The 21,305-nt window shown below is 47.6% G+C and overlaps 1 protein-coding gene across 1 annotated transcript in view; it reads right to left on the minus strand.

Moving 5' to 3' along the window:
* The window catches only part of SCD5 (stearoyl-CoA desaturase 5), a 195,612-nt gene extending 174,772 nt beyond the window's left edge, over positions 1-20,840 (minus strand). The window contains exon 1 of the mRNA XM_049790298.1: positions 20,493-20,840. Coding sequence (XP_049646255.1) covers positions 20,493-20,685 — 193 coding nt within the window. The 5' untranslated portion in view covers positions 20,686-20,840. The remainder of the gene's footprint in view (positions 1-20,492) is intronic.
* Between the last annotated feature and the right edge of the window lie 465 nt (positions 20,841-21,305).

The raw sequence follows: 21,305 nt of genomic DNA on the forward strand, positions 1-21,305 counted from the left end.
TATCCATTTTCTTTCAATTGTGTCTGCTACTGATTTAAAGCCAAATGTCTATATAGAGACCATTGAAATAGGCAACTGCACACCATAGATTTTTGTTACAGGTCCCACTCATTGAGTATGTTTGTGTAAATTATTATTTTTTTCTGCCTTTTTTTCTTTTGCTTTTGCTTGTTTTTTGTTGTTGTTGTTGTTGTTGTTTGCTTCTTTTGTTTTGTTTTGTTTGAGTCACACCCGGCAGCGCTCAGGGGTTACTCCTGGCTTTATGCTCAGAAATCGCTCCTGGCAGGCTCGGGAACCATATGGGATGCTGGGATTCGAACCACCATCCTTCTGCATGCAAGGCAAATGCCCTGCCTTCATGCTGTCTCTCTGTGCCCCCTTTATTTTTCTTTTTCAATTCAAGCTATGTTATTATTATATCATAATGCTCATGCTATCAGTTTTTTTTTTTCAGGAGAGAAACTTTGATGCACACAACACGGTGGATGATACTACGTAAGGTAGACTCCTCATATGGTGGTCATTACCATATTGCTTAGTACTCTAGACGTGAAAATTGTTTATCCTAAAATGCTCCATGTACAATCTAACCCCTAAAGCTCCATTTAGCAAAGTTCACTCCCGACATTGATGAAGTGCCTAGAAATTGGAAAACCTTTCCCCTCCAATGTGCCGGCCCCATTTTTTTTATTTTAATTAACTTTTTAAGCTCTCTGACGGTCAGACCTCCAACTACAACCTATGAATAGATCTCTAATGTTTGTCTATATGTGGGTGTGAGTGTGATGCAATGGACTCCTCTGTTTACCTAAACTGTATTGTAAATAATAATTGTATAAGCCCCATTATATATTGTCCCTCCTCCCCCACCCCTGTTCACCACCATACAAAATTCCTTCTATCCTCTCACCCCTTCAATTCTGATCCATTATCTCTCCCTATTCAACACTCCTTAGTCTCATTTCTTAACTCCTCAGGAACAAAGACTGTTTCCCTACCCCAGTAAGCTGCCACCTGGCTCCCAAATTAAAGGATACCTCTCAGCCCCCCATCTCTCACCCCAGCAAGAAGCTGCAGCCACTGCTTCTGCTGACACATTCTACATGGCCCTTTTTCTTCCACCTCCCCTCAATGTGGACTGTTGCTTGCTACTGAATTCAACTCCAGAGGGACCCCCAGCTCGAGGACACTACCTGATCCCTTACTGCTGCAAAATATTTTAAAGACTTCATAAGGCCACAGTGTGGGACGAAAATCTTATCCTCCCTTAGACTACCTTAAATAATTTAATGGGGATTTCTATATTCTCTTCGTACATTTCTTTTCTTTTCTTTTTTTTTTTTTTTTCAGTTTTTGGGCCACACCCAGCAGTGCTCAGGGGTTACTCCTGGCTGTCTGCTCAGAAATAGCTCCTGGCAGGCACGGGGGACCATATGGGATACCAGGATTCGAACCAACCACCTTTGGTCCTGGATCGGCTGCTTGCAAGGCAAACGCCGCTGTGCTATCTCTCCGGGCCCCCATTTATTTTCTTAATAATTATAACTCTTAGTGTGTTTATTTCCATATGTAGAAATAGTCTCTTCCATCCATCCCCCCCTTTTTTGCCTTGTTTTGGTTCTGCTTAATTAGAAATTCTAGTAGAAAAGTCTTGCTTAGGATAAGAGCTCAGGTCAAAACCAAGGCACAAAGATTGTATCACTTGTCGTTTTTTTTTTTTTTACCCCCAAATGCACCAACAATACAATGCACCAACATCGTTCCTTTTTGCATAGGCACACTAAAATGGGTAAATCTTATGTCCAGAAACAAGTTTTTATCTACTAGGGATAAGAACCCATAACTTGCATAATTCAGGGAAGCCTACCACCCTGAACATTTGTCATAGACTTGATTTAGATCTCACATGATCGGACATCAACCATCCAACCCCAAACCCCAGATCCCAACCCTAAAACTGACACAGTTCCCTGCACTAGTACCAGGAATTAAACTCCCCCCAAGGGAGTCCCTAATACCACTCCGATAGCAATCTGCACCAGGGTAGGTTCATTTGACACGCTGACAATGAGGAAACAGCAACAACTTGATCTAAGGGCAGATTACCCTACCTCATCACCTAATGGTTAGATGAAATCAGAAGACCCTCTTTCCTTTGATCTGTGCAAAACCCAAGATTACTAATTACAGAAGACTGACTACAACAACCATGACTGAGCAGAACTTTTCCTGGGACCATAAAGAAAAACCCTATCCTAGGCTTCATCCTAAAATCTGCACAAAAATCAGATGACTGACTTTGACAACTGCGACTGAGCAGAACGTTTCCTGGCACCATAAAGAAAGACTTTAGGGTTTGAACAACTAACATGTCTGGAGCTGGCAGTTGGTCTCATGACAGTATGCTTTAAAGATAGAGACACTCTGTATCTTTTAGCCAAGAGAATTTTCTTTCTAATTTCCCCAATATTTACTGCTCCTATGCAAAAACAAAAACAAAAACAAAAAAAACTTGCCACATCAGCCTCCCTTTTTTTCCTTTCCTTTTTTCTTCCTTTAATTTTGTTTATATTTATAACTTCTAGACAGGGACTCCCGCCCACTTTTTTATTACAGAACCATAGAACATGAATCATCTTGTGCTGCCTCATATTTTTATGTCTTCCTACAAATTGAGAAAAAAAATGTGGATGGGACCGAAGGGCCAAGCAGTCTCAGTAGCATTGAATGGAAATAAAAAACGATCAGACCTAAATAGCCAACCCAAAGTCAACAACAACAAGAATCAAGAGACCCAAACTACAACAAGCTATATACAGAAAGGATGTTACACTAGCAGTCCAGGGGGCAAAGTGAAGAGGTATGGGATGCATGCTGAGAACTATGGCAGAGGGAGGTCAACAATGGTGATGGGAATGGCCCTAATTCACTGTCACTATGTACCTTCAATACAACAATGAAAGCCTCATAATTCACATTGGTCTCAATAAAGATTATAAAAAATAATAATGAAATCTTAGTCTCAAGAAATGCATACTGAACGCTTAGAGATGTATTTAGAAATACTTAGAAACCACACACTGTTTAAATTTACACATGGTGACAGGCGCACAATGAATGTGGTAATGTCTGTCAATAGGATAAGATGTGAACAGCTGTAAATGGAGCTCCCTGGACTACATTTATCACTCTCCTAAGTGTTGAATATTCTACATTAAAATAAAAATGTCACATAGGAGGGGAGAGGGGCCGAAGCGGTGGCACAAGCGGTAGGGCATTTGCCTTGCATGCGCTAACCTAGAACGGACAGTGGTTCAACCCCTCAGTGTCCCATATGGTCCCCAAGCCAGGAGCGATTTCTGAGTGCATAGCCAGGAATAACCCCTGAGCATAACCGGGTGTGGCCCAACAACCAAAAACAAGAACAAAAAACAAAGGAGGGGGGAAAGTCCCTTGGTAGTGGAGGCAAAAGGATAGTACAAAATCCACTCTCCTTAGTCTTTTTTATTTAAAAAACAACAACAACAACAACAACAACGGATTGGGGGAGATGGAACTACACCTAGCATTTCTCAGGGCTTACTTATTCCTGGTTCTGTGCTCAGGGATCACTCCTGATGGGTTCAGAGAATCATATGTGGTGCTGGGAATAGGACCCAGGTTAGCCATGTACCTTATTTCCTATACTATCTTTCCAGCACTACAAAAGATGGTGTTTTGGTGTTTTGGGTTTTTTGGGCCACACCATCGGTGCTCTGGGGTTATTCCTGGCTCCGGACCCATATGAGACACCAGGAATTGAACCTGGGTCAGCCGCACACAAGACAAACCCCCTAACTGCAGTGCTATCACTTCTGTCCCTAAAAAGACATTTTTATAATAATTTTTATTGTGTGAAAAGACTTTTTATTAGGATAGATGAATTTATCACAACCCCAGAATCTAGATTGGTCCTTAATGTCTTGCTGTATGAGGGTTGGGGATAGAAATTTAAACTAGAATGATAGATTGACTTTTTTTAAAGTTCTCATTAGGGACTCGAGAGGAGGTACAGCAGGTAGGGCATTTGCTTTGGATGCAGATGACCAAGTTTAATCCCGAGCATTATATATGGTTCCCTAGTCCCTGTCAGGGGTGACCTTTGAGCACACAGACAGGAATAAGCAAGCTCTGAGCACCAGTAGGTATAGTCCAAAATCAAAATAATAAAAGTTCTCATTTGGGGGCTGGAGAGATAGCATGGAGGTAAGCCGTTTGCCTTTCATGCAGAAGGATGGTGGTTCGAATCCCGGCATCCCATATGGTCCCCTGTGCCTATCAGGGGCGATTTCTAAGCATAAAGCCAGGAGTAACCCGTAAGCACTGCCGGGTGTGACCTCCCCCCAAAAAAAAAGAGTATTGTGTACCACAGTATATCAATCAATAAAAAGTTCTCATTTGGGGCCAGAGAGATAGCATGGAGGCAGGACTTTTGCCTTGCTTGCAGAAGGACAGTGGTTTGAATCCCAGCATACCATATGGTCCCCTGAGCCTGTCAGGAGCGATTTCTGAGCCTAGAGCCAGGAATAATTCCTGAACGCTGCCGGGTGTGACTCCCCCCCCCCCCAAAAAAAAAAGTTCTCATTCAATTAGAAAGGGATGACAAGTTATATGATTTTACAGTAACTAGAGGATGCATATGTAAAAGTACATTAAAAAATACCAAGGAAACTGGCCTGCTTCTTTACCATGTTCCAAAAGAAAATAATGGCTGCTGATACTGATAGTCTGGTCCTGACTGATACCTCTGTGACCTTCTCAAAAAGAGTAGAGGAAGGGCAGAATCCCCTTTTTGCATAAACCACAGCAGTCAAACACCACTCCTTATGGTCCAGGACTGTGACTTAACCTTATCAAACTTTCAAGCCATAAAATTTGTTTTAGATCTATAAATCTTCAATATTTTAGAGTTTCTTCAGCCCAGTAATATCACAGAAAATCTTATGGGAAAGTTACATAGCTACAAGCTCAGTGAGCCTAAACAGTAACACAGAAGACTCAAAGAGTACCAACCACAGCCCAGTAATTCCTGAGACTTTAGTAACACTATGGAGAAATATAACAATTATTTTGAACTGACCCTTGTTGATATACATTTTGATCATTCCATTTGCCTTTGTGTTATCACAGCAATATGAAGCAAATTTGTTTGTGACTTCCTAGAGGCAGGTTGTGGGGGAGAATGAGAGAATGGGGATATTGGTGAAGGGAAGGTCATATGGGTGGTGAGATTGGTGTTTGAACATGGAATGCTTGAATCAACTGTATTATGAACAACTTGGTAAATCACAGTGTGATAATAATAAACAGAAAAAATACCTGCTATGGCCCAGGGGAATAATGCAGGGGCTTAGAACATTTGTCATATAAATGTCTGATCCTGAGATCTAATCTCTTGGTGCCCCACATGCACAAAATACAATCTGGGCAACTCTGCTGTCTGTGATCTCTGGCCCCACATGCAATGTCTGGCTATGTTGCAGCCAAATGTGTGTAAACATCATAGAAAGGGGTGTGACCTGCACCACTGCCTGTACACCTCCTCTCTGAATATGAGCTATGGTGAGCACAGGCAAGAGCCACAGCTAAAAGGGGTGAACTTAGGTGTAGCTGCAGCCAAGTGTTTGAGCCCACCAATAGCCCAAAAGGAATAAGGACACCATGACCCCACCCATTAAGGTATGCCAGCACAGCATCAACTGGGGGCACTGGATAAGATAAGTAAAGTAATAAAAATAGAAATACCAATGATGGCAGGGCAATCCAACCTGATCAGAACAGATTTGGGCTCTGCAGCAGGCTGGGCACTACCCTTTCAGCTCTGCAATTGTGAGGAATTCCAGGAGCACCTGGACAGGCAGTAGACACTACTACTGTCACCACAGTCAAGGCAGAACCACTGCAGCACACCCCCTGGTGCATTGCAGAGGGAATATTTGCTCTAATCATCTAGGCTGGTGCAGCCCTAGAAGGAACGAGGCAGGCACTGAAGTCCAAGATCCCAGCAGATGACTCTCTTGTCTCAGGTACCAGAAGGAATCACCATTCTGGAGTCACTGGGTTTATTTGGGGGTGGGGGAGGAATGTTCAGGGTTTATTCCTGGCAGAGCTCAGGCACCGTATGGGGTGCCGGAAATGGAAGCTGCTCTGGAGCCATTGAGTGAAGCTCCCAGACATCCATCACTTACTCACTGTTTGAGAACGTCAGATGCCAACACAAAGGATCTGAGGGTGGGGCAACAACCTGGCTCTAGAGACACTTGTGTATAAACCTCTCCTTTTATTTCCAGAGATTCTGAGTAAAACATGCTTTCAGGGCAACCCAGAGAGTAATGAACTGAAATGGGTGACAAATGTGGATGTGCAAAAGCTTCTGACAGCTACATGTATTCGAAGCATGGAGAGAATGACCCTGTCGTGAAAGAGCAACACTTCACAGATTCATTTCCAATTTTAGGCATTAAATTTGGAAAGTATTAAGTATTAAGAGTGTCATCATCCACCCATGATGACAGAGGGGGTAGCAGGAGCAGAAAAAGGTTTCAGCTGCTCAAGTTCAAGCAGGGAAAAACCGGGTGGTGGTTTTCACCGAGGTGCCTCACTCCGGAGGATCATCAAGAATTAATTACTTGCTAGATGGATGCTTTTCTGATGAGGGCAGTGAGGGATGCCACAGGAGACAAACTGACTCACTCAGGTCATGGGTTGGATTTATAAGCCACTGAATCTCTTCAGGGAGCCAAGTTAAAACCTTGTCAGCTTGCACATGTACAATTATATTCATCTCACAGTGACATGGGAAAGAAATAAAGCCCAGCATTCCACTCTTCTTGTCTCATTGCATTTCCAAATCGGCTGATATTTGACCTCCTGCCATCACCGCCCACACAGCCACTATTTCAAGGGCACTCTCAGAAAATGTCTACAACCCCTGGAAACCTTGGTTGTCACCTTTATGCACAGAATAACCCCCTGCTCCAGTTTCCATTATTCCAATGCCAATCACAGTGCCAAGGATAAAGTGCTAAACTGATGCAGGTACAGCATCCACTATCTTTGTCTTAATCTCAGGCTGGCCTACAGTCCTCTGTGTGCCTTCCCAGAGCTGCACATCCAAAGGGTGTCCTTCTCACAGAGACTCCAATGCAAAATGCATTCAGATTCCCTTCTTTTGTGCTCTCTGCCCAAAAGATATTGCTGTTTCCCTGATCATCTAGTAAGCACCTTTTGTTTAAGTAAGATGTAACTAGTTTGTGCAAATAAAAAGCAATTCTGGGGCCGGAGAGATAGCACAGTGCTAGGGTGTTTGCCTTGCATGCAGCCAACCCAGGATGAACCATGGTTTAAATCAAGCATCCCATATGGTCCCCTGAGCCTGCCAGAAGCAATTTCTGAGTGCAGAGCCAGGAGTAACCCCTGAGCATTGCCGGTGTGACCCCCCAAACAAAAACAAAAACAAACAACAAAGCAATTCCTTGGGAACTGGAGTGATAGGACAACAGGTACGATGCTTGCCTTGCATGCGGCCAACTTATCCACTGTATCCTTCAATCCTCTGTATCCTGTTTGGTCCCCTGAGCACTGACAGCAGGAATTCCTGAACATCACTGGGTATGGGCCCAGAACAAAAACAAATTAAAAAAAGTAATTCTTTGGTGAGGTTGCACACACATTGAAATGTTCTGTTAAGTAAAATTGGAGGCTAGAGAATAGAAAACTGACTGAGATTTCATCACTGATACGTAGTCACCTGAAAGATGAAGGAAATGATTGAGGAAATAATCATTCTGGAAAAGTGGAGCGCCAGGAACATGGATAAAGAACACATTAGAGGGGCAGAGTGATAGTCCAGCAGGTAGGGCACTTGCATGTGGCTGACCTGGATTTGATCTCGACACCTCATCAGTGCCCTGAACACTACCAGTAAGTGATTTTTGAGTGTGAAACCAGGAGTAAGTCCTGAGCCCCAATTCCACTCTCCTTCCTAAATTTTATATTATTCAAAAGTTAGATTATTCTGTGACTTAATTAAATATTTATTATGAAAAATTAGATTTGGGGGGTTGGGGGCATGCCTGGTGATGCTCAGGGGTTAAGGCTAAGGGGCTCAGGATTCCATATGGGATGCATGAAATTAAACCTGAGTTAGCTACATGCAAGGCAAATGCCCTACCCGCTGTACTACTGCACCACTGGAAAAAAATTAGATTTAGATAAAATTAAGAGCATAAACGTAAGACTGTGGGGGCCGGAGAGATAGCATGGAGGTAAGGCATTTGCCTTTCATGCACAAAGTCATCGGTTCAAATCCCAGCATCCCATATGGTCCCCCGAGCCTGTCAGGAGCAATTTCTGAGCATGGAGCCAGGAGTAACCCCTGAGCACTGCTGGGTGTGACCCAAAAACCACAAAAATAAATAAATAAATAAATAAATAAATAAGACTGTGTTAGTCCATGAAAACATGAAGATGTACTGCAGAAATTTTATTATTAGGAATGCATAAGAGATAGTAGAGAAGATAGGACACTTGTCTTTTAGGTAGGTAACCTAGTTTTTTGTTTTTGTTTTTGTTTTTTTAGTTTTTGGGTCACACCTGGCAGTGCTCAGGGATTACTCCTGGCTGCATGTTCAGAAATCGCTCCTGGCAGGCTCGGGAAACCATATGGGATGCCAAGATTTGAACCAATGACCTTCTGCATGAAAGGCTTACCTCCATGCTATCTCTTCGGCCCCAGTTACCTAATTTAATCCCTGTGACAGACTATAGTCTTCTGAGCATGGCCAGGAAGAAGCACTGAGCACCACTGGATGTAACCCAAATGCCCCCACCCAGAAATCAAAGATTAGGAATATGGCTTAGGAAGTGGAGCACAAGCCTAGCATTTTAGAGGTCCTAAATTCAATTCCTGGCACCCCAGGTGTAGCCCCTAGATAGAAAAGCACCTTCTCAGCAGGAGAACCAACTGAACAAAATGGTGCACAAACTTCACACATGGGAGACCAGGATCCAATCCCTGGTACCACAGGTCATCAGAGCATCACCAGGAGTAGCCTGCAAACCAACAAATCTCCAATTCAAAGAAACTAGTTTTCCTTATTTTTCACTCGAATTCAGTTCTCTCATAGCAGGGAGTGGAGACAGAGAGGGGTTATTTGCTCATTCTTTTATTCATTCACTCAGCAGCACCAGATCAAGGAGTAGGTACTATAAACGGGGGAGGAGGGGAAGACCCTAAGAAAGGCTCAGAGCCTCAAGACAGGGAGATGGCTCACAGGCAAATGCCCAGTTTTAACCCTGACAGTAGATGGTTCCTGGAGTCCCAAGCTGGAAGTATCCCCTGGACATTACCAGGTGTGGGCCACAACAGCCCAGACCCTAATAAAATAGCTTACAACCTCAGGAGTGGAGTCTCACCACCCTTCAGGACAACTGGGTTGGCCTGAGCGATGGAACAGGTGTGGGGTATAGACCGTCCATCCGCTGACGCTGGTCCAATCTCCAGCACAACAGATGGTTGTGCACCATTGGGGTCTCTATAGGTGTGAGAACAACGTTTACTTTCCCTCACTCCCCAACCCCAAAAAGAGCAGTAAGATTCTAAACAATCCCTGGAGGTAGGAGGCTGATGGGAAATCTTGCCAGGGAGCAGAGGTGACAATAAAGAGGGAAGACCAGGAGGGGCCAAATGAAGGATGAGTCTGGGGCAGAGCCTGGATTGTGCCTGGCCAGTGGCTCTGCTCCTTCCAGAGTCAGCCCTGGTGAGGCTGAGCCCCATCATAACTGGTTCCATGAAGGACTCGGGAAAATGGTAGTGCAAGGACTGGAGAGACACAAGCTGTGACAGAGCCAGGACGGACTTTCTCTCTGACAGAGGAAGGCTGAAGGAGAGGCTACATTGCTTTCTCCTCTAAAACACGACAATGCCCTCAAGGGCAAATCATGCTACAAGGAAACCAACCATCAAGGGCTCCTGCACAGGAATGAAGGCTGCTCTTTATGCTCAGGAGGACAGACCTGAGTTGTTGCAAGTCAGCCCCTGAAAAGGTTGACTGATGGAGGGATGGAGGATGAGGTCTTTCCCCTCCAGCTCAGAGCACGCGTCTGCCATCCTGTCCAGCCAATGGTTCTGAGGTGAAACGGCGAGTAAACAGCTCGCAGACAGTCAGGCTTGTGGAAATATTAGCTTTATTCAGTGGACAAGACTGAAGTCCAAAGTCTCAGCCTCAGTTCCAGCCAAAAGCCCCCCGCCTTCCACAGACCCTTGTTTTTATCCCCCAGAATCAGGTACCACCCAATGGTGGGATCAGATACCACCCAATGGTGGAAGCAGAATCAGGTACCACCCTAGGGTGGGGGCAGAATGCCAGGTCACACCCTAGGGTAGGGCACAATCACCAATCAGGATAGGGTCAGTAACATCATAATCCCATAAAATGTTTACATACACAACTCTGAGTCACCTCCACAGAGCCGGTTTCAGAGCTTGTCAGTGAAATTCAAAGGTTTTCCCATAAATTAAAACATGGAAAGCTGAGGGGATCAGAGCAATAGCATTTGCTATAACAAAAGGCATTTGCCTTTCATGAGGCCAACCCTGGTTCAATCCCCGGCATCCCATATGATCCCCCAAATCTTCCAGGAGTGATTTCTGAGAGCAAGCCAGAAGAAATTGCTGAACACTGCTGGTGTGGCCCCAAAACAAACAAACAAAAGCATGGGAAGTTAATTTAGGATCCAAAGAGATAGAGGATTTATGTAAGGTACATGCTAGGCATACAATTGATGCTGGGTCAATCCCTGGCATCATCCCTGAGACTAGCCAGGGTAGAAATGCACATTTGGGCCTTGCACTGAACCACATACCAGGTTAGCCTATGTTTACCAGGAGCTCCCCAAGACTGAGTTTCGTGCTACTTAAGCTGAAAGCAATCCTCCTCTGCTGCAGAATTCTGAGGAGGGCAGCCCCATCCCCAGAGACCCCCTCACCTTTACCAGCTCATCTGTTAGACAAGCTGAATTCCCCAAGGCCATGCACTGCACCTCCTTGTTATTTTTCCCCTGCTCTTTTCATGAAAATAAAATTAATTTTCCAGCCCATGAATTAAACATCGCTGCTGCCAGCTGAAAGATTTTAGCAACAGTCTTTTGTTGGCAAGAGAAGCAGGATCCCGACATGATCTATAATAAGCTACAAGGAGGCAGAGAGTAGGAGGGGGGAGCAGAGGGAGGGCGTCAAGAGGCCAAGGAAGAACTGCCACGCTCGGCACATGGACACCTTCTCCAGATGGTTAGCCCATAGCTGGGTGCAAAGTGAGGCCGTGACCCGGTTCACACTCATCAAAATGCAGAAGCCAAGATCCTTTGCTGCTTTTTGTTGAGTGGGGAATTTTGGGAGAGTGTTGGGGAGGGTGGGAAGGTTTGACACACTTGATGGTGCTCCACAGCTAGTGTTTGGGGGTCACTTCCAGAGGTACTGGAAATTGAACCCAGAGATTCCTTCTTGCAAAACATAAGCTCCTGCCCTTAAGCCCTTTCTCAGGGTCTGGGAGTCTTTATTTACTTGGTTTTGGGGTCACAACAGGTAGTTCTCAGGGCTTACCCCTGGTTCAGTGCTCAGGGATCATTTGTGTGAGCACAGAGGCAGGGGTAAGTGCTGAGCACTGCTGAGAATGCCCCAAAACAAACAAAAAGATGCATGTTTTGTCCATAGCCAACCCTAGTGCAATCCCCAATACTGAAGCTCACCCTGTAAGCATCACCAGGCATGATCTTGGAGCCCCACTCCAGGTGGGTGTGGCTTTCAAACCAAAATGGATCAGATGTAAATAAACTTGGATTCAAGATGGCAGCAGAATGAGCATAAGAACACTGGCACACATAGGAACCCAGGAACAAACAGAGCCAAGAGAAGGAAGTAGAAAGAGAGGTGGCCCGGGGCAGAGCAGACCTTAGCAGCAACATGTTTATTCCTGGGCCAGCACTTCTGAGTGTGAGATCAAAGGTACTAAGAACGTGTTCCCAGCTTCCCCCTGCCTCTGCAGCCTGGCTCAGGTCATCTCTGGGCAGCTATTACTCCAGCTGATCCAAGTTCTTCCCAGTTACTGGTGGTGAAGGATGGTGTACATTGTATGACTGAAATCTAACTATAAACAATTTTGTATCCACGGTGCTTAAATAAAGCAATTTAAAAAAAGTGGGGCTTCAAAGTCCCCAGAAACAGTAGGAGGAGGAGGAGGGGGTGAGGGTCAGATGAAGATCACAGTCATACTCAGAGAAGTTTCTTCCTGCTGGGCATACTGGGTCTCCCTGTTCTGAGTTTGGCCCCTGCTCCCCTCTTACCCCCTCTTTACCCACTTACCAAGGAGATTGAACAAGTGCTCTTCATCCCCCCCACTTCCCAGCACTGCTCTAGCAGGTCCCTGTGCTGCAATGCCACCTTCCTCCCCCAGAACCTTTTGGGCTCAACTGGCTGAGCATCCTAATTTCCCACCCTGGAGCGTCCTCTCCTCTCACCCCAGCCGGCCTCCAAGAGCCATGAACTGGGAGGAAGGAGGGGGAATAGAGCTAATGTCTGGCAGAAAATGCATGAGTTATAAATAAAACTGAGTACGTGAATTAAAGCATAGTTCTCAGCCCTGCTTCGTAGCAGAAATGCCTGAATGGCTTTAAAACAACACAAGGTGTCAGAAGAATAGTACAGCAGATAGGGTACTTGCCTTGAATGCGGCTAAACTAGGTTTGATTCATAGCATCCCATATGGTTCCCTGAGCACCAACAAGAGTGATCCCTGAGCTGAGAGCCAGAGGTAAGCCCTGAGCACAGCTTATATGTCCAAATCCCACCACCAAAAAAAGGCAAAATAAGGGGCTAGCGATTTCTAAATAACTCTGGCAAACTCCAGCCTAGAGGTCTGGGGGAGATGGGACCAAGTGACTTGTTGTCTTAATTAATTAAGGATGGATCTGGATGGCGATGGATGGAGGTGGCTTCATCCTCCATGAGCTGGCGGGTCTGGGGTCCAGAAAAGCGACGGGTATTGAACTCACTCACAGGCAGGCATCAGGAAGCGTCAACTTTATTTATCCCTATTCACCACATGTGTGTGGCCTATCTTATAACCTTTCAAGCATTGCTATTCTTAGCCCTGCATCTTAACTCCTTTCAGCCATCTTTCCTTTGATCTCCATGCTGGTCAAAGACCAAAAGGGCAGAGACCCAGCCTAAAGCAAAAAGGGCAAAGACCCCAAAAGCCAGAGAGCCCAGCAGGGCAAAAGGGCCCAAATCCCCTGGGTCAAAGGCTTATCTACCTTTTCCAAAACCACTCCCCGGAATGGGAGGGGTCTTGCAGGTAAGGTTACACCTAATATCCAGTTCCCAAGACCCCTCCCAGAAAAGGGCGGGTCTCAGGTATGTACACCTAAATCCAGGGTGAAGTTACAGTGACTGAATACTTTATGTTTATTTGTTTGTTTGGGGGACATACCTGGTGATGCTCAAAGGTTACTTCTGGCTCTGCACTCAGGGATTACTCTAGTGGGACTCAGGGGGCCCTATAGGGTGCTGGGGATCTCACCTGGGTCAGTCTTGTGCAAGCAAGCACACTCCCCACTATACTATCACTGAGGCCTTTGTCTGAACATTAAAGGCTCCCCAAAAACTTCTGATATGCAGCAGAACAGAAAAAGTGAATAAAACTGTGGCTGAAGGAATTTACAACTGCCTATCCCAGAAGAGGGTCTCTCTTGTGGCCATGCACACAGAGATTTTTAGGAGGATAATGACTGGCCCTTGTAGTCACCAGTGCCCTTCGAGGAAAGTTCTTTCAATTCCTCATCTAGTGCATTCATTCTGTGACCATGGAACTGAGGGTAACACAACTTAGCCTTTGAGTCAGCCATGTGAATGAACAGCACAAGAAGATATGAAGGAGGCATGTACCCAAAGGCCCAAAGTCCACTGTTTGCTGTAGGCCTGCTCTAAGAACAAGAGTTCTGCAGGAACTCACTTCCTGCCAGCTATGACACAACATTGACTACACTATCAGCAGTGCCATTATAGATGAGGACAGTGTGGTCAAGGAAGGCACATGATGGATCTGAAGCTGAACTTGGGGCTGGGCTTTGAACTCAGACGAGCTGATTCTAAAGACCACGCTCTGAACCCCACAGTGGAGAACCTACCTCAGAAACATGAGAAATCAAAGATGAGAGAAGGTGAACTACATGCCAGAGGCTTCAGGAAGACCAAAGAAAACCCTTATGAGAGAGGAGGCTCATAGAGAGAGTGGAAGAGAGGCAGAAGAGAGAGGGAGAGAGACAGCTTAACTCAGTGGAGCACAGGTGTTAGCCCCTGGAGTCCAGAGTTTGATCCATGGCACCACATGATCCTCCCAATTCTGAGCCAGGTGTACCTGATGTGGTCTTTGTAGAAAAAAAAAAACAAAACTCAGGGGCCAGAGCAATAGTACAGCAGGTAGGGCACCTGCTTTGCATGAGGCCAACTGGGGATTCTTCCCAGCATTACACATATGTTCTCCTCAGTACAGAGCCAGGAGTAAGCTCTGAGGACAGCTGAGTGTGATCTAAAAAAAAGAAGAAGAAAAAAAAAAGGAAAAAGGGGAGTGGGGAGCTCAAAAAAGATAAACAGGATAAAAGGGAAACAGGGAAGTTTAGCCACCCTAATAGTGCTCAGAGAGTCAATTAGTGCAGGTGATGAGCCCTCCTAGCTCTCTACTTACCAGAAGATGCTTGCCACTGCCCCAGCTCTCTTCCGTTAAACCTCAAGGAAACCCCAAGGCTGTGCCATCCTTTTGTCAATTGGTTCATGGCTTTTTCCAAGCAAGTATTATAATTTTGCATTGCCCAAATTGTATGCATAAAATTATTTTAATGTATGCAATACCCCAAACTAGATAAAACAAGAAGTGAAAATGCTCTAGCAAGGTCAAACAGCTGCATCAAACAGTTGGGTTTTGAGAGCATGCCTTGTACTGGAGCTGCAAGTTCTTTATGTCCCAACAGATGATAGCAAGCCAGTGTAAGGTTTTGAGACATGTCCTGTCCCATGACAGGAACTATGAGTTGCTAGCACTGCACATTTGTTCTCAGATACTGACACACACCCTGATTCTGACAGTGACTTTCAGCTCAGTGCTACTGCCCCCAGGTTCCAGGAAAGTGGGCAACCAGTATAGGGAGAGCCAAGATGATGCTGGGTGGTGTAGCAAGGGAGCCTGCAGCCTGATCTCCCCACACAGCAGCACTATTCTCCCTCTGCTAATTATCATGGGCATCTGCAATGACCTTGACCAGGGTTATAAAAAATGAACTTGGGGCCGGAGCGGTGGTGCAGCGGAGGGGCGTTTGCCTTGCATGTGGCTAACCCAGGACGGACTTGAATTCGATCCCAGGCATCCTATATGGTCCCTCAAGCCAGGAGCGATTTCTTGAGTGCAGAGCCAGGAGTAACCCCTGAGCATTGCTGGTTGTGGCCCAAAAACAAACAAACAAAAAAAAAAGAACTTTATCATGTTACCCTCAACCTATATTTATACTTGTTGGAATTATTAAGCCAGCAAAAGGATACTCTAGTGTCTAGTTTTGCTGCATGCTAGCCTTGAGCAAGGCTCTTAGTGATCGCCAGTTTATTAAAAATGTACAAGTTGCAACAACAAAGGGAAGGGGATGATAAGGTTTATGAAGAGGATGGTTTTCAATATTTCAGGTAGAGGGTGAGAGAAAGAGAGAGAGAGGGAGGAAGAGAGTGTGTGTGTGTGTGTGTGTACTGTTAGGGATCAAACCCAGAGCCTCACATAAGCAAGCCATGTACTGCTCTACTATCAATCCACATTCTCAAATATTTATTTTTAAAGATAACTCAAAGGGCAAGAGAGATAGTGCAGCAAGTAGGACACTTGTCCTGAACACGGCTGACTGGGGATCTGTTCTACTGTCAACACTGAGTACTGACTGCTAGGAGTGATTCCTGAGCACAGCCAGGTGTGGCCCCCAAACAAAACAAAACAAAAAGATGACTAAAGGAAGTGGGAGAGTGGGAGAAAAATGAAATCAAATTTGAGAGCCTAAAGAAAATTATTTGGCCTTGTTTCTATTAAAATTATAATCAGCTGTGCTGAAAAAAATCTCCAAGAAAACCACTCAAAACCAGGTGAACTGTCAGCTAAACAAAAAAGATTCTTATTCACAAAATAGTGGTCTTTTGAAGGAAAATAGGAGAAAAATATAATGATATAATGAAAGAGTAGGGTAGTGGAGAGGTGAAAAATTGTGTTTATCATCTCTGGGGACTTGAAGAAAGATCCTCTGTCCCAAAGCCAGAGAGAGCTTTTCCATGCAAGACAAGCAATGAAGCCTAGGGATGTGGCAGGTTATAAAATCCGCTGTGCTGTAAAAGGCCTTTTATTCTTTCTACTAAAGAAAAGAGCCAGACTGGAGAGATAGGGCAGAGGAAAAGGTGATTGTCTTACACGCTGCTGACCTGGGTTTGATCCCAGCACAGCACTAGGTCCCTAAAGTCCAGCCAAGAGAGATTCTTGAGTGATGGGCCAGGACTACGCCCTGAGTGCCCTGGGTATGGTCCAAAAACCGAAAAAGAAAAGAAAAGGAGTCAGTACCCTGACCCTCAATAATTATGACAACTAACAATTACTGAAACCAACTATGAACCAGGCAGTGTGCTGTCTTACATTACCTAATTAATTCCTCATGACATTATAGCACCTATTTTAAAAGTGAGAAAATTGAAGTCTAGAAATATTCACATGCCCAAAGTCATTCAGTTGATAAGTCGGTAAGCAGGGATTCGGGATTCACATTTAGATCTTCTCCAGAGCCTTGCTCACTTTGATGAATGTTGCAGGTGGGCTAGTGATAGTACAGAAGGTAAGGTGCTTGCCTTGCTTACGGTCAGGCCTGGTTCAAGCCTTCGAATTGTGTAAAGTTCCCTGGGCAACACCAGAAGTGATCCCTTAGCACAGAACCAGGATTAAGTCCTGAGCACAGTTGGATGTGATCCAGCCCCTCGCTCCATAGATAGTGCATGCAACGCAGACGTTAGCAGCAGAAACAAACAAAGCAAAACAAAAAACAGAATCTGGCTGTAGACCAGCACCTTCCAACCCTCCACCCCCACTCTGATGAAACCAGTTCCATCTAACCAGGGTTGCATTCTCCCTGGACAGAAAGGGAGACAGTTGCAAATGTTGGCTGTGGAAGCACAGTATCGTCCTAGGAGGGAAACAGACTAGATGCAGATGACATGTCCAGAGAAACCTGAAAAGTTCCAAGGTTTCTGAAAACCAACCACCAGAGTGCCTGGGGAGGACTGGAGAGCAGGTCCACTGAGAAGTCCTGACACTGTCACCTCAATAAAAGCAAGACTGCCTGGCCTCATCCACCATGCAGCTCCTTCAGAAGGAGGAATCCAGGCCTCCACTAAACAGCCCTTTCTGTGTTAAACCCTCAAAACTGTCACTTTTGTGAGCCTGGGGTCTTCAAATGAACATTTTCACTTCCAGTGGGAGTTTTAATTCCCAAACTCATCCCTTCATCCTGTGGGCCTTTGGGGTTTTTGTTTTTTGATTTTTGGTTGTATTGTTTTGTTGTTTGGAAGGCTTTTGGGATCACACCTGGCAGGTCCCCTGCAGTGGCTGTGCTCAAGGTCTGCTCTTGGCTCTATGCTCAAGGATCACTCCTGGCAGGGAGAGGAGGACCAAAATGTGGGTGCCAAGGATGGAATCTCTCTCTGCCACATGCAAAACGAGAGGCTTTTCCCCCTGCACTATCTCTATCACCCTTCAAGGCATGCTTTTGACAGCCTACCCAGTCAGAAAACAAAAAAGGATATGAAGAGAAGATGGCTGAAAGGGCCAGGTGCATGCCTGGCTGGGACAATTCAAAAAGGAGAAAAAAAAAATAAAGTGCAAATGATTCAATGGGTAGGAGGCGAATCAGAAAGGGCTGGGGGTTGGGGGGTCAGACAGCAGCTGAAGATGGACTGACTAACAGCTCCGGATAACCATCCAGATGTGCCTGGCATTTCACCACCAAGCAAGTCCCTCCAGGCACCCGATGCAACTCACACCCCCTCCACCTCCACCGTTCGCTCCAGGGAGGCTTCGTTTCCAGGGCAACGTCACAGAGTGGAAGGAGGCTCCTGATGGACTCGCTTAGCCTAGTTCCTTGACAGATCAGGTCCCCGAAGAGGAAGAGCGACCCAAAGATGCAGGAACTCGGCCCTGACGCCAAACAGAGTCCCGGGCCACAGAGGAAGTGAAGGACAGGGGTGTGGGTGGGAGCATGTCTAGGTCAAGCCCTGGAGCTTTCACTGTCTATCAAGGCAGCCCAGGATGCGCCTGCGCACTGCCCCCTGTGCAGTTGGGGCCTGCAGCTCTGTGACAGTCCCCCAATGGATGGGACATCCATCAGGCTAGGATGAACTTTTGGGATGTTACTATATTGCCATGTTGGCCCTGGAACTTAACATACACCCCATCAGCACATGTTCTCTCTTACAAAGGGAGGTGATGAAACGCAGGTAGGAAGCGAATCCAGAGCTCCTGAGAAGCTTCTGAGCTAGGATAGAAAGGCAAGAGGGGCAGGCCGGAGAGATAGCATGGATGCATGCAGAAGGACGGTGGTTCAAATCCCGGCATCCCATATAGTCCCCCGAGCCTGCCAGGAGCAATTTTTGAGCGTAGTCAGGAGTAACCTCTGAGCTTTGCCGGGTGTGACCCAAAAACCAAAAACATAAAATAAAAAGAAAAAAGAAAGGCAAGAGGGCTGGCTCACAAGGAATGAATGTCTGCCCTGAGATACCACAGTCTCCTGAGCAATGTAGGGAGTAGCCTGCACACTAATATTCCCCAAAAGTACTTTTGTTATCAGCAAAACAAACTAGTAAAGGGTGTTTTATGGTTTGCAACATCATGCCCCCTTGGTAGATCAAGTCCTGGGGTTATTAGTTCCCCATGGAGAGTAGTGGAGCCTGGAATTAAGAGGGCACCCTCATGCCAAATGTTTTCAGAACAAAGATACCAGCTTCACCACAGGGTGGCCTGGAAAGTCCAGAAGCCACTTGGCACACCTGAGGAGGAGGCCTTGTCTATGTGGCTCCTAATGGGTGCAGGAAAAGTGGGGGATTGCTGGTGGAGTACAAGATAGTTAGGAAAGAAATGAAGTGCTCACTGCTCTCTGAGCTCTCACTGCCCTGGAAATATGCCCCAAGTTCCCTGGGGAGGAGATCTTCTAGCACCAGTGCTCCAACGGTTTCCAAACTGTTCTTTGGGATGCAGGAGCATACAAACCAAACATCAAAATGTGGGGAAGGGCACAGAAACTGAGGCCACTCCGTGGGGGACAGAGGAGTCAGGAGTCATCCAGATTGAAGGGACAGAGAGACCACACGCCGCAGCTCCAAGAGGTTGCTATTCCTAAATCGGTGCTCAGGGATCACTCCAGATAGTGCTCAGGGGCTGCAGTGTCCTGGGATGGCACAGGAGCCTAACGGTCTCATCACTCCCTCCATCCAACCCCCTCTCTGGGCTACACACCTGCACCTGCCCTCAGACATTATGTGGAACGGTCCGCAGGCCCTCCGGGGTATCCGGAGAAGGCTGTCCCCACTCCTAGCTCCCCATTCCACGCGTCGTTCCCCTTCTTTCAGGATACACAAATAGGTTGGACTTCTCTTGCCCACATCCCCGGAGGCCACGGGAAGCGAGCGCTGCGAGCCCAGCGGGCTTCTAAGGGACCTGGACAGACACCGGCCCAGGACGCGCTTCGGAGCCTTCCTTGGGCGCTTGGCCAAAGTCTAATCCGAGGTCCGAGCGGGGTCCGGCGGGGCATCCACGCGCCCCTCTGGGGTCCAGAAGCGGAGCGGGGTGGGGGGCCTGGACCCAAGATCAGAATGCTGTGACATGACAGTGGGCCGCGGCAAGTCCCAGGGGCAGGAGACAGAGCCCGGCGCGGAGCAGAGGGGCAGGCTCGGAGGGCCGATCGGAGGCCGGCCGGGCTCGGCGAAGGAGGTGGTTGGCTCGCCTAGAAACTTCGGGGACCCCGGAGTCGGCACTGGGGTGCGAAAGGCAGGGGCTTTGTGCAGGGACGAGCAGGTAACTCATCTCCCCGCTTCACTTCGTGCGCGACCCTCCAGATGGAGCCCGGACCAGCTCTCCGTCCCCTTTTCCCGTCCTTAACTCGGCCCCCCAAGACGCAGCCGGCCCAGGAGCAGAGAGGCAGGAGGCGAAGGGAGCCCCAACACCAGCAGTGCCACCGGGCGCGGGGTCCCCGGCTTCTCCCGCCCCGCGTGGGAGGCTGAAGTTGGAGACCCCGGGAGTATCCACCGTGCGCATGCAGGCGGAGGAGACCCCGCAGGCCCCGGGGGTCCAGGGCGCGGGGTCGGGGGGCGCCGGGATCGGGGTGGGGGGACTTACCCCAGAGCAGAGTGAGCGTCTGCGCCTTGGGGATGAGCAGCAGCGCGTACACGGCCCCCAAATGGAGCAGGCTCATGAGGACCACGTTCCTCCAGACGATGTCCCGCCGCTGCCCGCGCGCGTCCGGCCGGTCGGGGCCCCCTGCGCCCTGGAGCCCCGCGCGCATCTCCTCCTTGGCATTGGGGCCCCGCATGGCTGGGAAGAGAGGTGGCAGGCAGGCAGGCAGGCAGGCAGGTGCTCGGCCCGGCTGGGAGCTCTCCGATGCGGGCTGGGGGATGCTGTCTTTTCGGGGTGTAGGGGGGAAATCTCCGCACCTCCCGTCCGCGCCTCCACCGTGCCCTCTCTTTCTCTCTCTCTCTCCGGCTTAAGGCGCTCTGCTGGGCCTAAGGATGCCAGTCTGGGCGCCCAGCATCTGTTGCTGGCATCTTCTTGCTGGGGCTCCACTGGGCGGGGAGGAGAAGGAGGAGGAGGATTGCGGGGAGCGGGAGGGACGCCGTGGGGGGGACGGCGGGGACAGCGGAATAGGGGGGGACGCGCACACGGGGACCCGGAGGAAGAAAGACCTGCATAGCTACAGCCAATCAGCGGCGCTGGTGGGGTTCTTAAAGAGAAAGGCGCCCCTGGGGCATCCTCTGCTACTGCCCGCCCACCCCCCCCATCTCCCCTAGACTGGACCCCCTGCAGTGCCCACGATGGGCAGCCTGCGCGCCCTGAAAAGTCGGGGAGGCCGGGACCCAGCAGAGAGGCCCCCTGACACTTCTGTCTGCTATGCTTTCTCGGCCTCCTCCAGAAATCTTGACGTTTGGAAAGGCT

This window comes from Suncus etruscus, chromosome 16 (genome assembly GCF_024139225.1).
Source record: "Suncus etruscus isolate mSunEtr1 chromosome 16, mSunEtr1.pri.cur, whole genome shotgun sequence".
NCBI classification, from domain to species: domain Eukaryota; kingdom Metazoa; phylum Chordata; class Mammalia; order Eulipotyphla; family Soricidae; genus Suncus; species Suncus etruscus.